Below are 25,887 nucleotides of genomic sequence, written 5' to 3' on the forward strand. Positions count from 1 at the left end.
AGCAATAAAATGTGGTTATCAGGATTTTGCGCTGTGTGCAGGCCGTAGATTTAAATTTTTAAAAAGTGGACAAAACAAAGTGGAAGAACTTTGAAACTTAAAATATTCACTTTTTGTAGTCCATCTTCAGAGGTACACCACCATATTGCAGAACCATGTCAATGGCATCCACCATCACATTATTAAAGAAGCTTTTTGAGTGCAGTTGGACTCCCTGCACACCGCAGTTCTCTCTTCCTATATCCTTATTAATTCTTTCCTTGATCTCCTGACATTTTCTATCAAGGTCAAGATAAAAGTATTAAGTAACTTCTTGAACCATTCAACCAAAATCAACAGCCACATTTTAAGTAAATGGGAGCTACGTAAAATGTTGCGTGATGCATGCAAAGAACACACCAAGTCAGGCAGAACTTCAGAGACAAAGTGTTGGTTGTGGCAAAGTTTAAACCTCAAGGATAACTGAAACAGGTGTGGCCCAGGTGACACACATCAAAATGAAAATGATGCTTTACGACCAAGTGGTAAATGCAAACCACTGGTGATAGTGAGGCAGCCTTGTTTAAGCTATACACGCAGGGATAAACACATCTCACACAATCAAAAACTCAAACCACCTTAAAACGCAGCAGGATAGTCCAGATATTGTTTTAGATTAAATCATTCACCTGAATGGTTAATAGTTTCTGTCTTTGCTAGTTGGCAGCTGAAATGCTAGCATGTAAAACAAGTTCATATTTCATTATTTCATTAGTACTCCCTCTGTCTCGCATAGAGAACCACAAAACCCAGCACAGTTCTGTAGTTTTTCATTATTACTATTGTCTTTTTTTAAATATAGTATGTCTCTGGACTGTGTCAGAGAAAAGCTTCCATAAAACCCAACAGATATGTGGACATCAACATGCAAGGTAAGAAAGTCTACTGCTGCCGGCACTGCTAGCGTTAGCCACACTCTAAAACCAATCTGGCATCACCTGTGTGTGCCAAGCTTGCCACAATTTACCACACATTTCAGCAGCAATGAAAACGACTGAAGTGAATACTGAATAAAATGTGATTCAGCAGTCTCACACAACTCTCAAATATAACGCACCATTGTGCGGACAAAGTTTAGCCTGCCCTCAACTTTTATCTTTTCGTGGATTACTTTCTTAATTTTGGTTAATGTTCTTTGACTAGTAAATTAGTCACCAGGAACATCCCTCGTACAAATTAGTTTCCTCACATTCCTGTGATGCAAGCAGATCAGGGGAAATGGAAGAGACACGATTTGATGTGTTTGTGATTAGTGGGATGAGTGCATCGTGTCATTATTTTCCCAGTTAACAAGTGCAAAACAGGGTCAGAGGACTCAAACAGGTATCACAGATTATTGTAGTAGGGGGGAAAAAACCTTACTCAATGTACTATTTAATAAAATTGTATCGGGCTAAATAAAGAATGCCGAAAAGATTGATTTTAGATATTCTATAATATATAAAGGACTTTATGGTTTAGTGAATACCTGCCATAAGGCAGGCAGAACTTTCTACCTAGAAAAAAAAAAAACACTGGGCACACCTTGGGTTCTATGAGATGAGAGCACAATAAGTCTCCTTTGCTTATCATTAGGCCAACATATTTGAAATATGTCTATCTAATCAAAGTCGTGAATTTGAAAGTAAACACCAGTCATAAAAATCAGTGACACCAATATATCTGAAATGGTTCTTAAAAAAACATCTCAACTGCAGCTCTTTCAACAAATCCTACATCCATTTCAGTCACAGCAACAGCAGCAGGAGCAGCAGCACTACAACTACTAGCAGCAATCTTTGTGAATGTATCATGTCTGGTAAAATGGCACCAGATGCATTTTTATAACAAATACAGGTGTAAAGTAGAAAACATTAAACCAACTTTAAATGTAACGTAACGTGTAGTAACGTCTAACATTTAATAGTACACCCAAAAACTTAAATATATATATAGTCGAATCTTAAAACCCACACGACTGAGAAAATGAAACAAGGAAATGTAAATCAACTGATTACTTTGTATGGGCATTATATTCCAGTGTTCACACACAGAGACCATTTCATAACATGCACATGTAAGTACATCTGTAACCTGTAGCAGCTGTGAAAGCACATCAGCAGAAGAATTACATTTCTGAATAAATATTGCTTTAGTGGAGAGTATCAGTCACTGAAAAACCACAACAGGAAAAGAAGAAGAGGAAGAACCGGATGTTCGCTGGTGTAGCATATTCTCTTTTCATGACCCTCTTAGACTCGGGTGGGGGGTGGGGGTGGAGGGGGGGGGGGGGGGGGGGGCATAGTCATGTCTACGTGGTTACTTTCAGTATAATAAAGCTGTAAAATCTCAGGTTACAAATGCCTGCAACAATAAATCACCCAACCAAGTGTTTACTTAAGTTAGCCTCCAAGCTACCTCTTTTAGCTCAGCCTGACAAAACACCCTACAGCTCAAACTGTCAACAAACCGCTGTGACACCAAAAAAAATATCTATATAAAAAGGTTTCTATTAATAGCACTGTGTCCCATTCTGACCACGTTCCACAGGAGGTGAAAGGTGAGGCTTGTTTGACTAGTGGCTGAGGTGGAGGGAGACCTTTTGCCTGGGTGTGGCTGGACACAACTATCCTCTGGACTCGCTGATAACTGGGCCTGCATGCTACTGAACGCATTGAGGCCAACCTTGAAGCGGTGCTCTGAGGGTTTGAAATCCCCATGTGTGACAAAACATGCTAAACACACACGGTCATGTGCTCCCTCATAGATTCTGCATGGCTCAGAGTCTGTGTGTAGCTCACTCTGCTAGGCCTGGGAGAGAGTGTGGAGCCGGTGAGGAGGCCTGGTCATGATTAGGCAGCAAAATGTATCCTCGCGTGTCAAACCTCACTTTGATCCATTCAGCTTCCCCTCTGTCTGTCTCAGCAGTGAAAGAAATGGTTGAGCTTTGTGGGTGTGTGGGTGTGTGCGTGTGTGGCAGGGGGAGACAGAGAAAGCAGGGAAGCATATGAGTGCATTCATACACTTACAATGATTTGTTTTATGTCAGGGCATTAAGAGAAAGTATAGTCAGGAAGTGTATATTCTCCCTCTCACACGCACGCACACATACACATATACAGAAACACACAAAACCAACACAGAGGTGTTTTGTGTCTCACCTTCTGCTACTGACCTTCCCTTTGTTTACAGCGCATTGCCGGGATACTCCCTTTGATTCGGCTTCGCACACGTGACCCTAGCCAGTTTCTGCTCTGCAGTGCTGCTGCTAAAAATAGCCTCAGCTTGCCCTGGCTCCACAGCTAGTTTACATAAGCTCTAAGGGGGGTGGGGGGAGAAAAGGGAGCGACATAGGGGGAGAGAGAGGAGGGGGAGTCTCAGTAAAGAGAGAGCGATAGAGAGCGAGGGAGGGAGAGGAGGAGTAAAAAGGGGGAGGAGGAGAGGGGGGGAGGAGGAGAGGGAGGGAGGGGATGGGATCTATGGACAACCATTCCACAATCTCTGAGCAGGGAACCTGCAGCGCCACTGCTGTCCTCCAGCAGACTATGCCTTTACACTCCTGGTCAACAGCAGGGTGTGTGTGTGTGTGTGTGTGTGTGTGTGTGTGTGTGTGTGTGTGTGAGTGAGTGAGTGTGAGAGAGAGAGCGAGAGAGGTATTTGTGTATGTGTGTGGTCGGCGCACACAGTAACAGACTCACAGATATCCGCCATTCACGAGGCTCACTCCGTGTCTCTGCTGGACGTGCATTTTAACCCAAAAATAAAAATCTATTTATAGCCCCCCCCCCCCCCACCCCCCCAAAATCTTTAAGTGGAACATAAGTTCTCATCGTCCTCTGCAGCACTGCTTACACTGAGCTTAAAACCGCCATAGTGATGATTTACTTTTTTCATACTGTACATTACGACACAGATTTACATGTTAGACACTTTAGCCAAAATGTATATCAGGTGCTATGGAAATGTGTGGTGTTTCTAATGTGATTCTCCTCAGGCTAAAAGAAGCTGTCAGAGCCTCTGGTCTCTAGAAACAAAATAAAAACACATTGGCAGTGTAGCCAATCTTGTGACATGTAGCATGCAACGCTGGGCAGCTTTAGGCTTTCTTAACCGCTTTCAAATGTCCACCCAGGCTGGCTGTTTGAATCTATAACTCAACGAATAGACAAAACAATTAAGTTAGAGGAAAACTACAATCCCAGGCACACATAGGGCATCACTTAAACATCTTCAAGTAAAAAGGGGTTAACACACAGACACACATACACACACTCTCTCTCAGGGAATAGGCTTGGCATGTGTTCTCATGTGCTCCGCAACATCCTCTCTGCTATCGCTTTCTGGCCTCAAGAGACGACTGAAAAGAGAGAGAACGGCTCGGTCCCACAGGGGGCTCTAACAACCTTAAGGACAGTGGTTTGTGTAGATGGTGTCCCACCGAGGTTCCAGCAGATCTGATCCTACATTTCAGTGCAAAACCACTCCTTCCTTTCCCTCAAACACAGTCAAACACAAACACGCACAGTTCCATAGTGCGTCCTTTGATTATTCCTCAGTCAGCTGACAGGAGGGTCATCTGATTTTAACAAGCGACACAAAGGTTTTTGTTAATCTGGATTATGGTCTTATATGACTCATTTTATGTACAAAGTATTTAATTTTTTTAATTAGTAATGTAGCGATAATGTAAATGAAGTTATTGCAAAAAACAGAGCTAGAAGAGTTTTAATAAATTTGTTTGAAGCCATTTAAAATTTGTTTACCAAGAATTCATGCCTTAAAAAATAAGGGAAAAAAAAGTTCTAAAATTACAAAAAGGAAAAAAAAGATGAAGGCCTAATTTTTTTTTAATGCCTTTAAATGTTCTTACCCGAACAACAACGTGTGCTGTTTCTATGACCCGTTTGGTGGTTGAATCTAACATAATGAGGAACATTTGTTTGCTTGTTTACAACTCTTGAGCTGGGAAATAAAAAGAAAACAAAAAACTCTCACCATAACGCTACCAAAATGTTCCTCTTCCTCATTCATTTCTTCCTCCAGTCCACTTCCTACCTGCCAACAAATGCTTCTCTATTTTTCCATTAAAAGAAAAACTCCTGTGCCGTTGGGATTCAAGTCTGTCAAATTCTGGCCTGATACTGTACTTGAAATTAAAATAGTTGATGTTTGTTTATATGTTAAAAGATTTTCATATTTCTGTCTGACTCCAAGTACATGGGTTTTAAAATCCCACCAAATATTAATATCGGTGTGCACCATGCTCACAAGAAGTTTACAGCTGTCTCACATCTCAAACATGCACACGCTACGAGTTTGAAAACACAAAGGCAGCAAAACTTTAAACTGTGATGCATCCAGTTTCTTGTACTTTAGCCACACTGTGCAGTGAGAAGAAAGGTAGAAAGCTGAATCGAAACAAATGTGGATGGTGGAGGTTAACTCGCAGTAATATTTGTCAGCAGCAGTACGTTAGCTGACGTTAGCCTCAAAGGCAAAAATATTTACCACTGCCTAACAACACTGCTAATCCAGGACTAGCGGTGTATGTGAAGTTGTGTTGTTGGCACATATCACAAATCCTCTTCTCAACAGCCCAACTGACAGTTGTAGTAGCTTGTTGTTTCAAGGCTGCCATTTCAAACTTTCATTTCTGTCATTTCTTTCAGACTTGCTTCTCTCATTGGCTGTTGTTAAAGTAATCATAACTATGTGGATTTTAAATCTTTAGACTGTTGGTGTTTCTGGAAGTTCTGTAAATCCTCACACAGCCAGCTTATCTAGGTTTGCCATCAGCACTGACAAAGGTCCCAAACCACTCCGCTGAATGACGGGACAGGTTAATAACGCCCAAAACTCCTGAAGCCAAGTCAAAAGAAGAGCTCCAATAATATATCAGACTAATATTGGCAATGGCCAACCGATCATCAGTGGGATTGTGCAAAGAAAAGCTTAAAAACTTCAAAACAAGTCTATTACATTGTTTGTAAAGATGATTTCTTTAGAAAAAAAGAAGAAAATATAAAACACACAAAACAAATAAAGCCTGGAACATGTATCTGAATCAGCAAAAAGGTTTTAGAAACACTCATCTCAGCCAGAAATTCAGACATTACAAGTCAAAATTGATGCAACAGCACAGATAAACCACCACTTGTCTCTTTTGGTGATAGGCTGACATCAATCCATATGACCGGCAGTAGAAAATACCGCTGCACCTTTAGCATGACATGTTCTTACAGCCATCATGCTAACAGACTCACAAACCTCATGGACTGTGGTGACAGACACAGATCAGTAACATAGCTTTCACCCCGTGTGAAAGAAAATATTCATAGTGTCAGCGTCATACTACTTAGATGATGCATAAATTTAAACTGTGAAAGTAACCCGAATATAACTTATGCAAGCAACAATCCATACAAATCAACAGAGTCCGTAAAGGTTTAACAGCTTCCAGGGGGACAAATATTTCTTATGTGATAAAAACAACTGATCAGAATAAAAGTTCTTACACTGAAATATAAACACAAGTAGAGTCATTCAGACTCATCATTATAGGCGGTACATCAGATCAACTAAAACATTAAGAATTCATGCAACTTATTGGTGACACACAAAAAAAGCAGCAGTGACATGCAGCCAGTGTATAAATATCGCTCTCTCTGGCTCTTCCATGAACAGAAGAGGCTCCTTATTGAGGAGAGCCACTGTTTGTGAAGCCTAGCCCCTCTGTTTCTGTAGGGCCTTCAGGGGCTGGGGCTGGCTGACAATGCCAACCATTCTTAGCACTTTACAGCCCCAGATGACTGTGTCAGAGGCCCCCAGGCTGATGGCAGAGTCCCGTGACCAGCACTAAACCCCAGCCCCAACCTCAGCCCCAGCCTAGTCCAAGAGCAAGATCAAGCCTTAGCCTTATCCACCCACATTCAAGCCCGATCTCCAGGACTCTGCAGGACAGTTGGATACCTGTCCCATCCCAGGTGTGCCTCTGCTGTGGCCATTTTCACAGCACAACATCCTAACCTGATTAAACATGCACCACATGTCAGTCACAAAAAAAATCCCAGTTTTAAACCCAAGAACCTGAAGCTGAGTTCTGAAACTTGCTTAAATTAAAAAAATAAAATAAAATTGCTTAGTCAAAGCAGGCGTTTTCACATAATTAATAATAACTAATTAGCAATTATATTAGCAACTAATTAGGATTATTTTCTCCCTGTTTTTGTACTTTTGACTTGATGGATAACAATTTAACTCTGTTTCAGTTTAAGAAACACTAATGACCTTAAAAACAAGCTGGTATATATATATATATATAAGTATCACAGACTGTAGTACAAAGTCAGGGTGTATTATCAAAAGGTGACTCCATCATTTTCCATTTACAGAATAACTAACATGCACTATGCTTACATATATTTACAAATATAAAGGTGAATGTCTATGTATTATTTTAAAATTCGGAAATAGCAACAAAAAAAAAAAAAAAAAAAAAAAAAAAAAAAAAAAAAAAAAGCACAAAATCTTAACTATACCTATATTAAACCACCTCTTTATGAACTACATCTTTTGTTGCTGTTAAACCATCTAAAAAAAGATTCAGATTCCTTTTCATTTGATCAAAGAACATTTGCCTGTTGTTTGTTTCATAATCCCTATGCTAAATCTCTTAAATCATGCCCCTAAAAAATATATTATGACCATTTAAAAGACTAAAAAAAAAATAACACAGACTAATAAAAAAAATGAAACCAAAAAACTGAAATTAAAACAGAGAGAAAAAAAACAAAACAAAACACAAAACTATGACACAATAAGACATAAAAACCCAACTCAATTTGTGAACTATAATAAACACACAAATCTTAGCATTAAATTATTGTGTTCCTGTAGAGACAAAGTCACCACAGGAAGTACATGGTTGGCTGCTCTGAGTTTGTGGTACATTTAAAAAAAAAAAAAAAAACCTCTAAGGCATCTCAGGCTTCATCCTCATTGCAGGAATAAGCCCCAACTTGTTCACAGCCAATTTACTCAGTACCTCCATCATCCAGTGCAGCTCTCCTCTGGCCCAATTCTGTTTGGCTGCTGCAGCCCAACATCCCAGCCATCATCATCAAGCACACTAACACAAGAGAGTTTCATACCAGCCTAAACAGCATCTAGCACTGGTATGATGAATCTCAACATATTATTTGTGCCATGTTTTGTGTCATATTTGCTGTGGGAACATTCACCACAGCAGCAGGCCTGGGAGTTCAGATTTGCGTGTGAAAAAGTGTTTGATTTTGCCGTTGACACATCCAAGGCATTGCGATGGAACCAGCCTGCCGCAGCTGAAAATAGCTCATAATCAATCAGCTGGCAGACACATATCTGTGCTCTTAAAACGTATAAATGTGCAATGCAGAGGCCAGATCAATGGGTGACAGGATTCCAAAAACATCGATATGGACATGCTCTTTGGCATAACAAGCGCCTGCCATCGGCCCGTACTTATTTCCTGTGCCTCTGTCCGATGGGCCATCCAGCGTTAGGCTGGCTGGAAAAAATATATCTGCCAGTGGTGCAAGGTCTGTGAAGGACAACACAGATGAAACAGAAGAGGTATATAATCCACCCTTGTAAAATCTAAATATGACATCTAGCTAAATCTAACCAAAATGTGTTCTGGTGGCACTTTTGCAAAACCACAAAGCACAAAGACAATCTGTTCTTCTCACAAACAGCTACATATAGGTTATTTTCTTTTTGCTAAACCTGCATAGTGACTGATTAGCGAAACTAATTGCAATCAAGATCAAAGAGTCACCAGCACAGCCCCACTAATCAGCATGGTGTTTAAATATAAATAAAAAGAGTAAGATATGAAATAAAACTGAAATAAAAGTCATGACAATGTGTTTTTATACTATGTTAGTGTTACAAACTTGTAATACAACTTGTGCTGACGTTTTCCAGGGAGAATCTTAGTATACTGCTAACATCAGAGGTAATAACCATGAGCAGAAAAACCTGCAAATAACCAAACAAGCTTAGAGTCATCTGAGGAACTGAAAACTCAAGTGAATTACTTTAGACGGCAATGTCCCCACAACTGTAGGACAACCCGCATGATCTGATATCCCTGTGGCGAAGTTGTTCCTACGTCATCACAACAATGTTGGTCCAGGATCAACACTGCAACCAACCAATTACATTATCTGAGAATTCAGTTAGCGTTAGCTGAGAAGTTAGCTAATACTGTTAAAAACAACAACATAAATAACCCAAATTTAACTAACAGCAAAGTTAACCTGAATATATACCTGTTATATTGAATTGATTAATAAAGTAAACACTTTAAATGGTTACCATCTGTTCCAGGAGAGAGCTTTTTTTCTTTTTCCAGCATATTCCAAAGTTATGACATCACAACAACATGATGATGCAGGAACAACACCAGCACGGAGAAATCAGATACACCAGGACAACCCTGTTGTATTCGAGCAGGGCTAATGAAGCTAGCATGATTGGTAGCTTTGGTTGATACCATGTATGCCTCGTGAACTGTGGAAACTTTGTGGTTTTATCAGGAAGGGCGTCCAGCATATAACTCTCATATCTATCATGAGAACCTACCCACAATGACAACCACTTGTTATAAGGGAGCAAGAGAAAATAGCTTTCTTTATATACCGAGTGCATGTGTGTCACTCTGTGTTCATACCAGTGTATGTGCTTCAGTGCAGCTAAATTCGCTCCGTTTCTGTTAATCCATTACATCTGTTTGTGTCACTTCTACTCTACACTGCATTTTAATACAGCCAAAAATCACATTAAATCTCTTCTCACATAGTTTTCTTTTCCTAGTGTCAGTCAACAAAACAAGGTGAAATATTGACTTTAATGCAGCCATCAGAGTCAATATTTCCACCAATATTTTGACCACAGAGCGAACAGAGGCGAGCCATTTACCAGGCCGCTGCTCTACACCGGTGAAATCCGGATTTCGTAATCTCGATGCAGTCTGGCAAAAATCTAACCCTGTTCTGAGAATGAAACTGTATTTACACATAAACCAAAGTGTCTCAGCTCTGTATAATGCGCTGCACTAATTAAATTGGCTATTTCTTTGTCACTTATTCCTCTTCCTAGGGGCGGGGCCAGCAGCCATTCCAGTTCAATTCAAAGCTACCCTCAAAGTTCAAATATCTATAGTGGGAAAATATGAGGCTAACAATAATGTCCCATAATCTACGACCTTTAAAAAGCAAAGCCTAAACAACACGAGACATTCACAAAAAATAAAAATAAAAAAAATACTGATATCAAAACACAAACACTTGATTTAATACACCCAGTCTCCAACAGAAGGACCTATGCTCCCTTTCTTTTAACCCAGTTGGCAGCTGAAGCAGTCTGCCACGACTTCCAGGATGGTTACTCAGAACAGTTCGTGGTCATAACAACAATAGGTGTGCATGTGTATATGTGTGGTCCTTTACACAGACATGTCTGTTGCCATGTAGGACAGAGTATCTATGAGAGTTCATACAGAGGTTAGAACCGAGAGGAAGTAAGTGAGAGGCTGTGGAGTCTGACAATTTCCAGCCTTCAATCAAAACAGCTCAGGCAACACAGGGATACTGTGAGGTTTCTGCTGAAAAGCAAGATTTAGGAACATGGTGCAAAAAGCCTAGCAGTTATCAAAATGGTTAGACTATTTATTTTATTTTCAAGATTTAATATTTCTGTTTATGTCAAGCAAATTTACAGCACCACAGTTAGATTATTACACAACTTTATCTTTCAAAGAAAAAAAAATCTGAGATGAAAAGTCACAAAGCTTTAAGTTTAACAAATAAGGTAATGTTTATTCTAAAGATTTTATTTTGTGATAGACAAAACAAACAGTAAAGCAGGAGCGAGAGATGGGGAATATAACACAGCAAATTGGCCTGGGGCGTACTCAAACCCATGCCGCTGCAGCCTTCGGTACATGGGGCACGTGCTAGAGGGGCGCCCCAATAATGATTTGTTGACCAAACATTATTGTATAACTGCCCAAACAGGAGCAGAGAGGCAGAGATAGGAGGATAAAATGACAGGCAGAGGAGAGCAGAAAGAATGAATGATATTCTTGTGGAGGAGGATGATGAAAATAGAGAGGAAAAAAAAATCTGACTTCAATCATTTGGCAGTATTTCCCCCCCTCATTCAGAAGAGTAGATGTAGGACAGAAAAAGGCATAGCAACCAAGTTCAAAATCAATACACACACCAGAGAAGTCACACATGAAGCACCGAAACACTGTATGCTTTTCATTGTCTTCATTTTACTGTGTTAATGTTTGCTCATGTCACAGGACAGCTGTATTATCAGCGCTCGGGCTAGCTGCAAGCCTCAGTGGTTTCAGTTATGACAATATTCCTGGAGATTTCAACATTCAGAAGCATTTGCAGCATTTGTGACGAGGAAGTAACAAAGATCTGAAATGTTTATGGTACCACGATATTAAATGATGTCACCATGACACTGGGATATGGACTAAAATAAACACAACATGCTCTTTTTTTTTTTTTCCCTGCCCTACAACACGCAGACTGACTCAGAGCAGCAAAGACAAACACAGGCCGTGTGGACTGTAACAGCTCCACCTTACAGATTCATGTGACTCTCTAACCATCACCTGACTTTTTCTCTTCTTTCTATGGACGCTCCTCACAGGCAGGGGAACAACAACAAAAGTTACATTAATGTTCGAGGAACAGAAGATATTTAGGGGAAAATTAAAAAAATCTCTCTACACTCCAAATATATGAACACACCAGTCACTGATGTAGCCTGCTTGTGACCTAGAGTTATTAGTTTTGTGTCTTCTAATGCGTTTTAGCTTTGAATTCAGTTTGGTTTCAGTTAGCTTCCAGAGTGGGCTTGCTTCTTCCAGTTTTTGTTAGTTTTAGTCTTTTCAATTATAAATATATATTTTAAAGGACAGGTATTTAGGAAAATTGTAATAGATGTAACATTACCACGCCACTGTAAAGACATCCTAAGAACACTTCCTCTACATTTTATATTAAATCACTTTGTAAGTTCATTTATTTATTTATTTATTTTTTCCCCAAGTCTAGGTTTTTGTTTGTTTGTTTGGTTTTTTTTTGGGGGGGGGGGGGGGGGGGGGGGGGGTTCAGTTAACTGACAATGTTTTACCACACCTAGATTTAGTTTGCAGTTTAACTTTAGTTTACTATAATGACCTCGCTTTGATCGAACCTTCAGAGATAAAGGGAGCCAACCTTTGGGATGGGAGGGGACTCCTGAGCCCACAGCATGTACATATCCTCATATTTACATGTGACTCCAGAGGTGAGTCAGAGGGGAAGCAGAAAGAGAGCACTGTAATCAGTGAATCCTTTTGCATATCCAAACTTCCTTTTACAGGGAACAGAGGGGCCCTTCCTAGTGTACAACCAGCCCCCTATGGTGGCCCAAAGTGCTTTAGGAGCCGTAAAAACAATCCGGGACTCTCCTCAAAGTGACATCAGTTTCAGCACCCTGCACACTGCAGTATCAGTACTTACTACATCTACAGTTCAGCTGGACTAAGATCGTAGCAGCTACAATTTACACTGTTATTTAGTGAACCAATCCGAAGGTAGATGTTTGCCTTACTTACTTAACAAACAGTTGAAAAATACTAGCTTTAACTAGAGCAGGGATAGTGGCCTAACAAAGGGACCAATCTGGCCCATCTAATGGATTGGCAAAATGTAAAAGTTGCTATTAACAAGACCTAAATGCTGGACAGTATTTGGAGGATCACTTCATCAGAGCCCAAACTGTTCCTTTCATATCTACATCATTGACATTATAGATAGCCAGCCATACAAAACCAAGGAATGAAAAAAAATTAGGCATTTTTTTACTGTTATTATTCCATTCAATAACAAAATTCCTGTTTTGTTTTTTACTTTTTTTCCCCAAATTAAGAGAAAATCTCACCTTTTTTTAATTATGTGAAAGAGCTGCCAACTAATATGTTTCTTAGAGCACAGTTAAGCCAAAGCCCACCGACAGGTTTCTTTGATTTTCTACACAAGTATTTCTTTACGATTATTTTTCTCAAAACTGCACATCTCAGGCTGTACGTCAGTTTTGCAACAATAACAACAACCACCACCACAATAACGACAATGATAACAATAAAAACAGAAGACTTTCAGAAAGTTTCAGCTAAGCTACTTTACACCAAAAAGAAAGAACTGATTTAGACGCATTTAATCAGTTATAGATTGCAGGAAACAGCCGTCTAGCCAAGACCAAATTTAACTTTATGTGGTTTATGAGCTAAACTGAGTTTGACACCCCCGAACTGGAAGATTACGCCATCATTACCTAATTACAGTTTTCAATAGAACAGCTTCAATAAATTTAACACTGGGGCATTTTAATACAGGTCAGACCAGGCTTTGCATATTGCCATGGAGAAAAGCCAAACACACTGATATGAGGAGAGATATGCTGAATTTTCCAATGGACAGCTACAACTCTTGCTCAATTTGCCACACCCAGAGTAAACATATCTTAGCCACATTCATATACGACATGACACCAACAGACACTGCAGAGCTTTCACCTCAAAGGCGACAGGAAAAAAAAAAGAAAAAAACAACCCAAAAAACCAAGGGGGTAGACGAAGCAGAGATTATAATTTGCAGGATGAAAAACAAACCAGGTCCTTTATCCTTCCCACTTATAGCAGCACAAACCACCAAGTACATAAAAGCATGTGTTCATGAAGTGAACTCCGTAAAATCTATTATGAAAGTTTGAACTCACTATTGTGCACAGTCGATGAGCTGGTATTCATTGGACCTCTCAAAGCATGCTTTCACTCCTTCGTCGTCCCACAGCTTCTTTGCGTGATCAAAGAACTCCTGAGGGGGATTAAAAAAAAATTTTTAAAAAGCAACAAAACACATCAAGAAAAACATTCATATACAAGTACATGTACAGTCATATGAAAAAGAAAGTACAGTCTCTTTTAGTTCATCTGGTTTTCAACAAGTCTTATAAATAGGTACAAAACATGACATATTAAATATTATTCATTTAATAAAAACCAAGACATAAATGAAAGAGCAGTGTTGGAAAACTACGTGCACCCTCACTGTGTCTATAGGAATTAAGAGAGTGAGTAGCAGCCAGGCGCTGCTAATCAAACGCACTTGATTAACTTATGACTATTAATTGTGAGCAACTCAACAAAAGCAAACGTTTTGGCTTTTTCGTGGTCTCAAGCATTTAAGGATGCTGCCCAGCAATCCAGGAAGGGTTACAAGTCCATTTTCAAAAATATAATCCTTCCCAGGGAGAGAGATTATACACAAGTTGCCAATCTTCCCAGGAATGGACGTCCCAGAAAATTCACCCCAACTTGAGACCATCAAAGTCTCAGAGAAGTTGCAAAAAACCCATGAGCTACATCTCAGTCTCTACAGGCCTTAGGCAGCATGTTAAATGTTAAAGTTCATGACACTAGAATTAGAAAAAGACTGAACGAGTATAGCTTGTTTGGAAGGGATACCAGGTGAAAGCCTCTTCTCTCTAAAAAGAACATGGCACTGTGGACTAGGTTTGTAAATTTGCATCTGAACAAACCAAAGAACAGATGAGACCGAAGTGGAGAGCCTTGGCCGTACTGCACAGCGAAAACCAAACAGAATATCAACACAAACACCTCATACCAGTTGTCAACCACAGTGGTGGGGGAGTGATGATTTGAGGCTGCTTTTTTCAGCCGCAGGACCTGGTCACCTTATAGTGATTGAGTGAACCAGTGATGATCCATCTGACAGCTAGAGCTAAAGCTGGGCTAAAACTGCACCATGCAACAGGATAATGATCCCAAATGGCCCACAAAACAAGAATCAAAGTGTCGCAATGGTCCGAAGTCTAAAACTTAACCTGACTCAAATCCAAAATTTCTTGACAATGACATAAGAGACTAGAAGCATCACATCGAAAATTATGAAAAAAGTTCATTGCTAATAAAGGTGGTTCAACAAGTAATTGAATCATGGGGCGGACCTAGTTTTTCCACACATGGTTTCTGCATTTTTGCTCAGTTAAATAAATAAGACAGTTTAATATATCACGTGTCATTGTTCATCTGAGGTTGTGTTTAAATAATTTTAGAACTTGTAAAGGACCAGATAAGTTTTTTATTTGTATATCATGTCCTGATACATACATTTTTCTCTTTCTTTATATAAAAAAAAAAATAGAAAGCGGTTGCAATTCTATCCTGTGTATTATGACATTTTCCAAACGTTATCATGTTATTTCTGAAAATACAACATTTTCTAGTCATGCTGCAATCCAAGCATGTTATTTCCTGACTTAAAACTTATTTAGCCTAGCTTTGGGATACCTGTTGGGATACCTTTGCGTAACCTCCAGTTTGCAAGAACAACATTCTCTCAGCAAACATGAAAGCACATAAGAACAACAACAACAACACGTTGCGGGTGTCCACAGCTCTCCGTGTCGACTAACAACAAATACATTCACGACCTTTAGCTTTGCGCCAAAAACAGATTTCTTAGAATCAGTTTCTACTGCTACACGTAGCAAAAGCCCAACCCTATCTTTAACCCTTTTCACTTTGGTGCTGTAAGGTAATGTAAGGTAAGTAGGTCATCTAAATACCTTCTGATATGTTTTAGTTCTCCCCTAATGGACAAGACTTGAGAGAACAATTTAATAAAAAGAAAAAAAAAAGAAAAGAAATGATGATTCAGATATTGGATTACAGTGCTATACTTTTACCAAAACTGACATTTAAATGTTTAATTACTGAAGTCCAAGCTAGTCCGAACACTGCTGTGTCACTGTAGGGGCATGAAGTGACAATTTATGACATTGGAGGGTAGAATTAAAATTGAAATAATATTGGATTGATGCAATCATTTACTGTAAATCATTTCATTACCATTTCATTGGTATTAATTAACTGTTAAAACCCACACCATCTGACTCCGGCTGCATATTTGAGGTGTGAGAGTTCATTTCATTCCACTTGGCACCATCAACAAAACAATATGACTTCCTGGAGAAGCTATCACTTAGCCATCAAGCTAATTCTGCGCAATGAGAGCGGGGATACTGCTGGCTAAGTGTATTCACTGATCATCGTGTCGTCCAATGTTATTGCACTTTGCATTCAAAGTCAGGGCTTCAATGAGCTGACACATGACATTACACCTGGAAATTTAAAACAGGACACTGCAGACACTGTTTGGCATGAAAAAATAAAAAAAACGAAAAAAAACTTGTTGTTTTTTTTTTTGAATAACCACTTTGTATAAACATCTATCAAGAAAAATATATTAAATCACACAAATCACTAAACTGAAAGTTACATATACACAGTACACACACACTTCAGCCAGACCAAATAATTTTCTTCCATAGCTGGAGACAGTTACCACGAAATGCAGGAGCAGAAAAGAATTTCTCACTCAACAACATTTCCTACATAACTACTGGACATGATGAAAACAGCAGGTCTCCTAGTTTGTTAGATCTGAATCACACCTATACAAAGATATGCACCATATATTCATATCCATGCTTCCAGGTTTGGTTTTCTCTTTTCCCCCCAGTATATATAAGAAAAATTGGTTGGGTTTAACATATTCAAGCTAAATGTTTTTAGTTGAAAAATAGCTATAAAGATGAAAAGTAAGGTAAGAATCTTTGAGCACATGCACCCCCCCCCCCGAAAGTCTGTTGTGAGCCAAGAAAATCACTAGTTTTAAGTCCCATCTTACAACCTGTTGCAACAGAAAGGACAAAGTTGTAAACTAAAATGCTAACAAATAACATCTATATTAGTCAATTAAGAGATTAGATGTTATATTGGGAGGGGGGTTACACTCACTGTCACAATAGAGACTACACAGTTCAGCCCCTACTGTCACTCTGAAAGGACTGCTGTGGTATCTTAAGTTTTCATGTTTAAATTACAAAACTACAAGATGACCTTTAAAGAGAAGAGAGGGTCAGAGTGAACTTAACTGTTATGTCTCTCTCCATTTCATTAAGTCTGTCTGACGTTATCTATGTCCTCCTGCCAATCTAAGTCTAAAAGCAACATGAGAACATACGTCTTGCATGTACGCAATTTTGCTTTTCCATTCAATTCCTTGATCCATGTTTATCCAGGAATTTCTCAACTTAAGTGTAGGTCCTCTAAAGTACATAAATATAACCTGCACTTCTGGTGAATGAAATCCATCCATCTGTGATGTAAATGCATAGTTTCAGTACTTCAGCTAATGAGAGAAACTCATCAATGACTTTAAGACACTTTCCAGGAGTTTCTGTTCGATCTAGACAGAGGTGATTGGGCTAATATCCCTATTCGCTGCTTGTCCACATGTCTTTGAAATGGGCTCCTACTCCAGCATGGAGGCACCACATGACTCTCTGCGCTCAGCACTGGCTCTGCGCTCTGACTGGAGAGAGGGTTAAAGTAGCCCCGAACCAGAGAGAGAGGGGGAGAGAGAAAGGGAGAAGGAAGGCTGATAAATGATCACATGCTCCGGGAGATCTCCTCTCGGCAGATCCGGTGATTCAGTTAAACATGGAGTGGGGGGGGGGACTGATCCAGTCCTTTTGTTATATATATGGCCTTACACTTAAGGTTTTTCCTCACTTGTGCCTTTGATAGACTTTTGATGCCAAGCTGTTAGCTGTTATATCAAAATATGCAACATAACACATTGCACAACTGTGGATCTGCTTCCTGCAGCACACAGTTTACCTCTTGAACAAAAAAAAAAAAGCAGCCATATTTGCTTTCTGGTCTGTGTTTGCGTTCACCTCGGTTTCAGTCGAAATTCAACCCCCAACTGAACCAGTATCAGTAAGACAACACTAGTGCTGGTGCAGGTCTCATAGAAGAAACATTAAGGGGTCTGAGACCCTAAAGAAAGGCTCAAAAAGGCTGGTGAGTGCTGAAGCTTGATGGAGGGAGGATGAGGGGTGGAAGGGGCAATAAGAAGGAAGGGAGAAAAGAAAAAGAAAAAAAAAAAAAAAAAGCAGAATATGGTCTTCAGGGCTCTTTTCCACAGAGGCGTGTGACACTAGGTCTTTGAATAAATGCAGTGTGTGCTACAGTGCCCTACAGAGGAACTGATAACACAGAAAGAGACCAGGAGGGAATTTGCTTTTTGCGTTTTTTAACCCTTTCCTATGCTCTTCCTCCCACGCCACTTCCACTCCCCCCCAGTCTATCGCCAGCCTCGAGATACTGATCATTTCTCAGCCTCTCAATGTTAATAAAGTTTTTGTGATGTAATCTGTCATACAGGTCAGGAGGACCAAGAACAAAATGGCCTACATCTCACTTAACTCATCAAAATAAAGTTGTACAGCAAATGGCTTGCATCTTCCATCGCATGGGAACACTTAAATTCATTTGGGTTACTTTATACATAGGCTTTTGACCTGTAATGGCTAATAACCTCAAATCCTTCCATACACAGCCAGCCAGACAACCAGTTGGCTCCTCAGTCAGCCATTGTCACCACATTTATTGAATCTTGGTATATCAGTGTTAGATAACTGTGCACAGAGAAGCCTGACTTTGATGGGTTACCTCAGTAAAAGAGTGCAGACAAATTTAGCCAAAAAAGAGTGAACAACTGTTCAAGACTGTTCTTCATTTTCCAGGGCCCGGCTCTAAACTAAATGATATATAGAGCGTTTGCAGTCCCGGCCCAAAGGTTCTGTAACAACCTACCCGAGGAAATCAGGTTGTTGGAGTCAGTCACCTCCTTTAAGTCATATCTTAACCCATGCTTTTATCTGATACCTCTTCTCAACTTGACTTTTAATTTCCTTTTGAACTTTGTTTTATTCCCTAAATTTTGCAAATTCTGTTATTATAGGTTTCCAATTAGTAACTATTACAACTGTGCAGAGTTTGCTTTGTTTTGCTGGTCCTGTGAGGAACTTTATAACATGAAGTCCTAAAACAGTAGCTATATAAATAAAGTTTTTTATTGTTATTTATATAAGATGAAAAAGAAAAAACATGAGAGAAGGCCTCCAGGCCACCTTTTGCCTCTCTGTAAGGATCCTCAAGTGATCAACTGGAAAAACTTCTAAGACTTCCCATGTTCCACTATAAAGACAACTACAACGGAAACTGCCCTTGATGTCTGCAATGGGGAAAAAGTAAAGCACAAAGCAGTTCCAATTACTTATAGGAGGAATAATCACAGGTTTGGCCTGTAAACCGATATAAAATGATATTAAATCATGTTACACACTCACTGACAGTGTTCCACAAGTTGAACCGAGGCAAAAGATATGAACAGTGCATCGGTACAGTAACTCTGCTCCAGCTTAAAGAACAATAAGGTTCACCTTTAAGAACAGACTGCAAGATATAAAGTAGCATTTTGGAGGCTTGATCCATCAGGGTGTAAATAAGTAACATTAATATATTTCAAACATGTCTAACAGAAATAAAACTACACAGTGCTAAACAGAGACCGGGGCTCATTTGAATTTGCTTCACTTCAGCTGACAGACACTGTCAAATGGCTAACGTTGCCACCGCAGTGGCATTTGTTTCCATTTGCATAGATGACCGTTTGTATCCGTGCTTTCCTTTCCATGGGTCTACTGTTATCCAGGGCTACAGTCGGAAAAAAGTTTTCCCTCCTGCTTTGATTATTAAGAGTAAAGGCCACGAGAGTCGAGCATGTCCACTGAAATATGGCATAAATAAAAATGTCTCTCAGTTTTACATCAACATGCAAAAACCATACAGGATGACATCCATCGGTTAACAGAAGCAACGTCAAAATTTCCACCAGCAATACGTTCAACAGATCGTGACACAATGCGACCACAGCTCTGTAGCTTGTCACCTAATACAGTCGCAACTGCGAAAATCTTCCGTCTATGCCCTGACAATGATATCAATATATAAAACCCAGTAAATTTAACTGTATTACTTGATAAACATAAACCAAAACAACAACAAAAAAGTCATATGGACCCAGCCCATGGTGTCAAGTGTCAATGATTAAAAGAAAAATGGAATTTTGGTGGCATTTTGGTGCACACACAAATTGGAAATGGGTCGCTTTTTACCAGCATGTCAATGATATGAATGCAGTGGGTCTGAGATTCCCAAATAACAGAGAGGAAGCTGGAAAAGATTAAATGATCTGGAGAAAACTAAGTTTGAAATAAGCACATTTTCAGGTTAATGGGAATTAAAGTAGTTTATAGGGAAGGGGACATCATTTGGTGCATGTTATTTTTTTTAGCCATCACAGCTTTACTTATTAATTAAGAGAAATGTAAGAAGTCAAAGGTTATTGTCTACAACTTCTCCACATCACAAAACATGACATCATCTGTCCAAAAATATGCTTCCACGTTTCAAACCGGCGCCAACAGATGAAAGCCACAGGTTGCCGATTGGCCGTGTTCCTGCACTGCTGTATTAGATATCACGCCTAGTGGCACTAAGTGACAATGTAGTGGTGACACTGACGGCACAAGTGAAGCCTGAGACCGATGACAAGCACAGACGCTCCAAACAGAGCCATGTTGTTCCCTTTGGCCTGGCCGGGCCTGGGAAATCAACGCCGACTCTCCCCACGGCCCTGGCCCTCACACAACACCAAGACTACTGCAGGCATTCTCACTGTGGGCCCCAAAAGCCTTTAATGGTTATTCTTGTAATGTCTGAGCTTAGCACAGTTTCAAGATCCAAAAAAAGAGCATCTTATTCCAGATAGCTTCAACATTAGCAATGAAACGTTATCAGAAATTCATTGTAAAAAACACACAGCCAAGAAAGATCAAACCCACAAATAAACTTATGTCCATCTTGTCTTATTTCTCCATATAACTGGCAACATTTTTAGAAGCTGAAATTGTACAAGGACCGAGAACAGCGGTAAAAGTTTACAGGGGAGAAGCTCGAAGTGAGCAATTTGTTTTTTCCTAAAATTAACAGCGCCACTTGGGTCTAAAGATACAGGAATGCATACAGAAATAGGAATCAATTTTAAGACTTCTTAATAAGGACAAATGGATACCAGTTCCACAGGAGAACAATACCAACTCTAGCAGTGTGATGTAGTTTTATCTCTTTGTATAACAACTGACCGTCTATCGCGTGAAGAGTTGCCTTAACTTATTCTTAACAATAACACTGTGGGTGGTTCATCATGCCCAGTGTCACTAGTCTTTGGACCAGAAGGAACTGCAAAGATAAAAGACTCTACTGGAAACAAAGTTTTCCAAATATCAGCAGAGGGTTGATACTCTTCTAGTCATTATCTGGAACTTGATTGCCTTAAATCTCGTCGTCTCAAGTTAAAGTTTCTGAGCACATCTTGAAACCATTTCAAAACTCAAAATTTGGAGCCATATTCTTTTACTATTTCTACATTTCCTCATCTTTCTAGCTTATTCTTCTCCTCCTCTCATTGTTTGTCAATGCAAGATAATTAACAAAAAAAAAAGAAAAAAGAAAAGAAAAGAAATTCTGACTAGAGAAATCTGAATCAGGTGCCATCGTTTCAGTTCCAAGGACTGGTGTAGTTCAAAACCTTTTGGGAAGCTTTTGACAGAGCTTAAAGTAAACTTTGCTCAGTTTGAATAGAATTATTTCAGTTAAGCAGTTTCCTGTAAGCTCCCCAAATACACAGGAAAGGGAGAAACTAGCGTGATTTTGCTTGAATCTAACTTTGAGCTGAAATCAGGATAGAGCAAAGGACGGCTAATAGCTACACATTTATTAATGTTTCACTGCGTTTATCTCAGTCCTGTTATTTATTATTTCACTAATACATACCAATGCAGTATATTTCAATTCCTGAATGCATTTGCAGCTCCTCTACATCCCTCCACCCCAGAGTATCCAGGGTTTTTTTTTCAGAATTTGGAAGAGCAGCACACAGAGTAAGTAAACTTTTAGAGTTTAAACCTCTAATAAAGGTTCCCTAACTAGAGTGGTATTCCTAGGCTTTCTATTATGTAATTAGTTTCCAATTTGCTTTAAAATTTTCCCATGTCTGTTCTACTTTATTTTAGAAACATTAGAAACCTTGTAATGGTGTGCGTTCTCCGTCAGGCCTCCATGGAAAAACAGATTTTAATCTTTAAGGGACTTCCTGTTTAAATAAAGGTTAAATTAGAAAAAGTCGTCTAGCCTGATTTTGCCTTACGATTCCCAAATTCGTCCTTAAAGTGAGGATCACAGCTTATATCCGACTTATATCGGCAGATACTCAAAGCCAAGGTATCAAATCGGAAGTGGAAGTATAGAGAGTTGGATCAGGGCATCCACAGTTAGGACATATGTAAACTGAAAACCTCTGACAAGTAAATATAAAACTTTAAGACATTTCATGACCTTACTTTTCTTTTTAAAATCTTTAAAAATTCCTAAAGACCCTCAGGAACTGTGGTTCCTGAAATTTCACACCACTGGTTAAAACACAAAGCTGAGCAGCTGAAACATAAACTGCACTCGATTCACCTGAAATAGCATGTCAGTGCTTTCTCGCTCCTGTTAACCTAAATTAACAATAATAAAATTCAAAACGTCCCTCTGTGTATCTGTAGCTCTGTATCAGTTTGTTATTCCTGTTCTGTGGCACTGCACACCCAGTGTCAAACAAGGAACACTTTGAGAATTATGTAAAACATTATCTACATTTCCAACACATGACCTCGTGTTATCGAATGGCTGATCGCACACTGAAAAGATGTGCTCCGACTAGTTATCATTTCCATACTTAAGTTCATATCCTGCATAGTAAACACTATGCCCTTACCCATAGGGTAGTTATGAAGGTGGGGGGGGGGGGGGGACATATTATCATAAGGAACAAGAAATCACAGAAGAAATACATGATTAGGTGTGACAACTTTGATATGCACAGTTGGAGAGACAGCAAATGTATACCTTCACATGCCATCAACCACACAAGACAAAAGCAGCACCTACTCTCACACACTCACACACGTGCAAAGGTCTTACCTGTGAATAGTCAAAGTCAGAGAGGGGTGCTATGCTTTTGATGTAGTCAATTCTGAATTGGTCCTCTGGGTTGGCTAGCGGGACTGGGGGTATTAAAGTGCTCATTGCAGACACTATAGTCTAAGGAAAAAAAAACAAAAAAAAAACAAGCATTAAGCAGGATGAACACAAGGGGGTGGGGGGAATCTGATTGTAAGCCTGTATAATAATCAGTAAAATGGGATTGCAGGGGGATTCTGTGTATCAACAGAGACACTGAGCACATTTGGGAGGTGATGCAGATGAAACTCACCACTATGGCATCCTTCACGTTTTTCCGAATATCTTGGATTTTCTGTTTCTTTTCCCTATGTGGGGAAGACAGAACAGAGACATCCCACCACATTAGACGAGTAACACGGGGGGGGGGGGGGGGGGGGGGGGGGGGTTAATTTTACAAAAAAAAAAAAAAATTTATTAAACATACAAGCCATGTGCTGCGTCTCAGTATACATCCCAGCACTAGCAAATACATATGCATGGTTTCTTCCTACATATAGCATATTTTTCCTGCACAATTTTCCACATTTTGTCCAACTTCAGGGCAGCAGGGCTGTAGTTAAAGTTTCTAAAAAAAATCCTTTATTAAGACGCAGGGTTCCTCCCGAGTTAAAATGTGCATGTAAGCAATGAGTGTGCCACCTTGCTAAACCACTATTATTTTCGGCCATTTGAGAAATAAAGATGTATTTAAAGCTCGAGTAAATTAAACCCCCCCTGAAATCCTCTTCAGTGGGCACCAATTATTTGTACATGGAGGTGGTGGGGGACCCTGTATATGACAATCCCACCCTCCTGCTCCTCAGATCTTAAAACTGCAAGATCATGCCTCCCTCAGTCAGGGAAATAAACTAAAAGCACACAAAAACAGGGTTTTCATATAGTTACATGACTCTGACATAAAGTGGGCCTGTTTAAAATAGCCCACTGTTAAGATCAATGCCATGCAAGGCCTTGCAGCAAAACAAATCATCAATAATAGGCCTGTGTCGATCACAACCTTTCACCCTCTCACATAAAACAGGAAACGGCAAATTATTTGCCATCTGTGTAACACTGACATCCTCACATATGTATGATAACTGTGCACGAAAAGAAGAGGGAGTGTGTGTGTGTGTGTGTGTAGAGAGAGAGAGGGAGAGAAGGAGGGGGGAGGACGATATTAGCTGGTTTGCATGGGAAACTGGGCCCAACAGGCGCTGCAGTGCCTGGGGAAAATCCATTCACAGGCTATCTTCTGGCCTCGACAATGTTATTCATTAAGAGGGGAGCCATAAAAATAATCATTAATGCGATATTTTTTTTCATGTTGGCGTTTAACAGGCGTACTGAGCAGCACTCACTCTGCGTTGAAGCCGTTGACGTGTAGAATCCTCATCTGCTTCACAATGGTGCTTTTTCCGGACTCTCCCGCACCTTCGAAAATACACACAAACACATCACAAAATGACCACAAACACGGACATCCTGATTAGCGTGAACCCCTTCCACAGCCCCGCAAAAAAAAAGGAAAGAAGAAAAACCCAACAAAATCTGGAAATGAAGCCAGTTAATTGTAGGTTCCGGAGCTTCGCTTCCATCAATATCCACCCCCATGACATATTATTGCAAGCGCTGTCAAATGGGGCTACGTGTTCGGTAAACGAAAGGGATTACGGTTAGCTCACATTTCAGACAGCCATCACCACAGAAAGCAGCCTTACCCAGTAATAAGAGCCTGTGTGTGGCTTTGTACGCTTGTCTTTCCTTTTGCAACTGTTTTTCTATCTTTTTATTAGCCTCTCGTTGTGCCTTTTCGTCGATGCGTTGATCTTCAGTCTTGCTGTTGCCCAAACAACCCATCTTCCGTCGCCCTAACCCTTCCTTGTGGAATCGTTAAAAAATATATATATATTCTTTTTAAAAATGAAACCTGGGATGATATTGCGGGTTGAAATGACACAAGAAGGAGTCTGGTGTGAAATAAAAAAGGTTTAAAAAAAATCACAGCGAGGCTTCTCCGTCGGAGGGAGGAATATGTTCCCCGTTACAATTCCGCTTTAGCCGCAGCCAACCGTCATCCAAACCGTTTGCTAGTTTACAAACCAAACGAAGAATAACGACTCGCTTCAACGGAGAAATCTAAAAAAAAATAGACATAAATAAGAAGAGAGAGGGGGGATTCAGTTTCTGGGAATCCAGTCAACTGTTCCTATCGCGTTTCCAACCCCTCTCTTCTCTCAGTATTTTTTTTTTCTATCTGAATTTCTATCAGTATTTCTGTCTCTTTAACTCAGCACTGCCTCTCTCTGTAGCACCAGGAAGTAGCCGTGCACCGTGGAGGTGGAAAACAAACCTGCGTTAAACTGTAACATTAACAACCCGCACTCATAGAGCATTTTAGAACGTGTGTGCCAAAATACGACGAGCCATTCCAGATTTAGTCCGTTTGCTGTCCCGCTATCAAAGTAATCGGCAGAGAAGTGGAAACCCGGACGCGACTCTCTCTCTCGACTGCTTTTGCAGAGGGGCTGGGTCTCTTCTCGTTGGCTTTCAGTCAGTGAGACAGCCCTGACCCTAAACTGGCAACCCAGTTACAGCGACTGTCTGCGTGCGCAATGGGCTTTTACCTGGCTGAGGTTTTTACAATAGACTACAGGTCTGGCAACACATCACAGCGGTCGCGGCCAGGGGCGTTTCTACGATTTGTAGGGCCGATGTCAAACGACAGGCCCCACCGGAAGTTAGACTGTTTGATAAAAGAAAATACATATGTA

The 25,887-nt window shown here is 39.9% G+C and overlaps 1 protein-coding gene across 2 annotated transcripts in view; it reads right to left on the reverse strand.

Annotated features, from left to right (window-relative positions):
- gnal (guanine nucleotide binding protein (G protein), alpha activating activity polypeptide, olfactory type) overlaps positions 1 to 25,887 on the reverse strand; it is a 56,387-nt gene that overhangs the window by 17,209 nt on the left and 13,291 nt on the right. The window contains exons 1-5 of one of the 2 annotated variants that reach the window (XM_063461687.1): positions 24,835 to 25,662; positions 24,475 to 24,547; positions 23,385 to 23,439; positions 23,093 to 23,212; positions 13,846 to 13,943 (exon numbers count right to left, since the gene is read on the reverse strand). In XM_063461687.1, the coding sequence (XP_063317757.1) occupies positions 13,846 to 13,943; positions 23,093 to 23,212; positions 23,385 to 23,439; positions 24,475 to 24,547; positions 24,835 to 24,973 (485 nt within the window). In that variant the 5' untranslated portion in view covers positions 24,974 to 25,662. Of the gene's footprint in view, positions 1 to 13,845; positions 13,944 to 23,092; positions 23,213 to 23,384; positions 23,440 to 24,474; positions 24,548 to 24,834; positions 25,663 to 25,887 lie in introns of those variants that run through there. The other variant, XM_063461686.1, reaches the window with a different exon arrangement.

The sequence above is a fragment of the Pelmatolapia mariae genome, linkage group LG18, assembly GCF_036321145.2.
Source record: "Pelmatolapia mariae isolate MD_Pm_ZW linkage group LG18, Pm_UMD_F_2, whole genome shotgun sequence".
In the NCBI taxonomy this organism is placed as follows: Eukaryota; Metazoa; Chordata; class Actinopteri; order Cichliformes; family Cichlidae; genus Pelmatolapia; species Pelmatolapia mariae.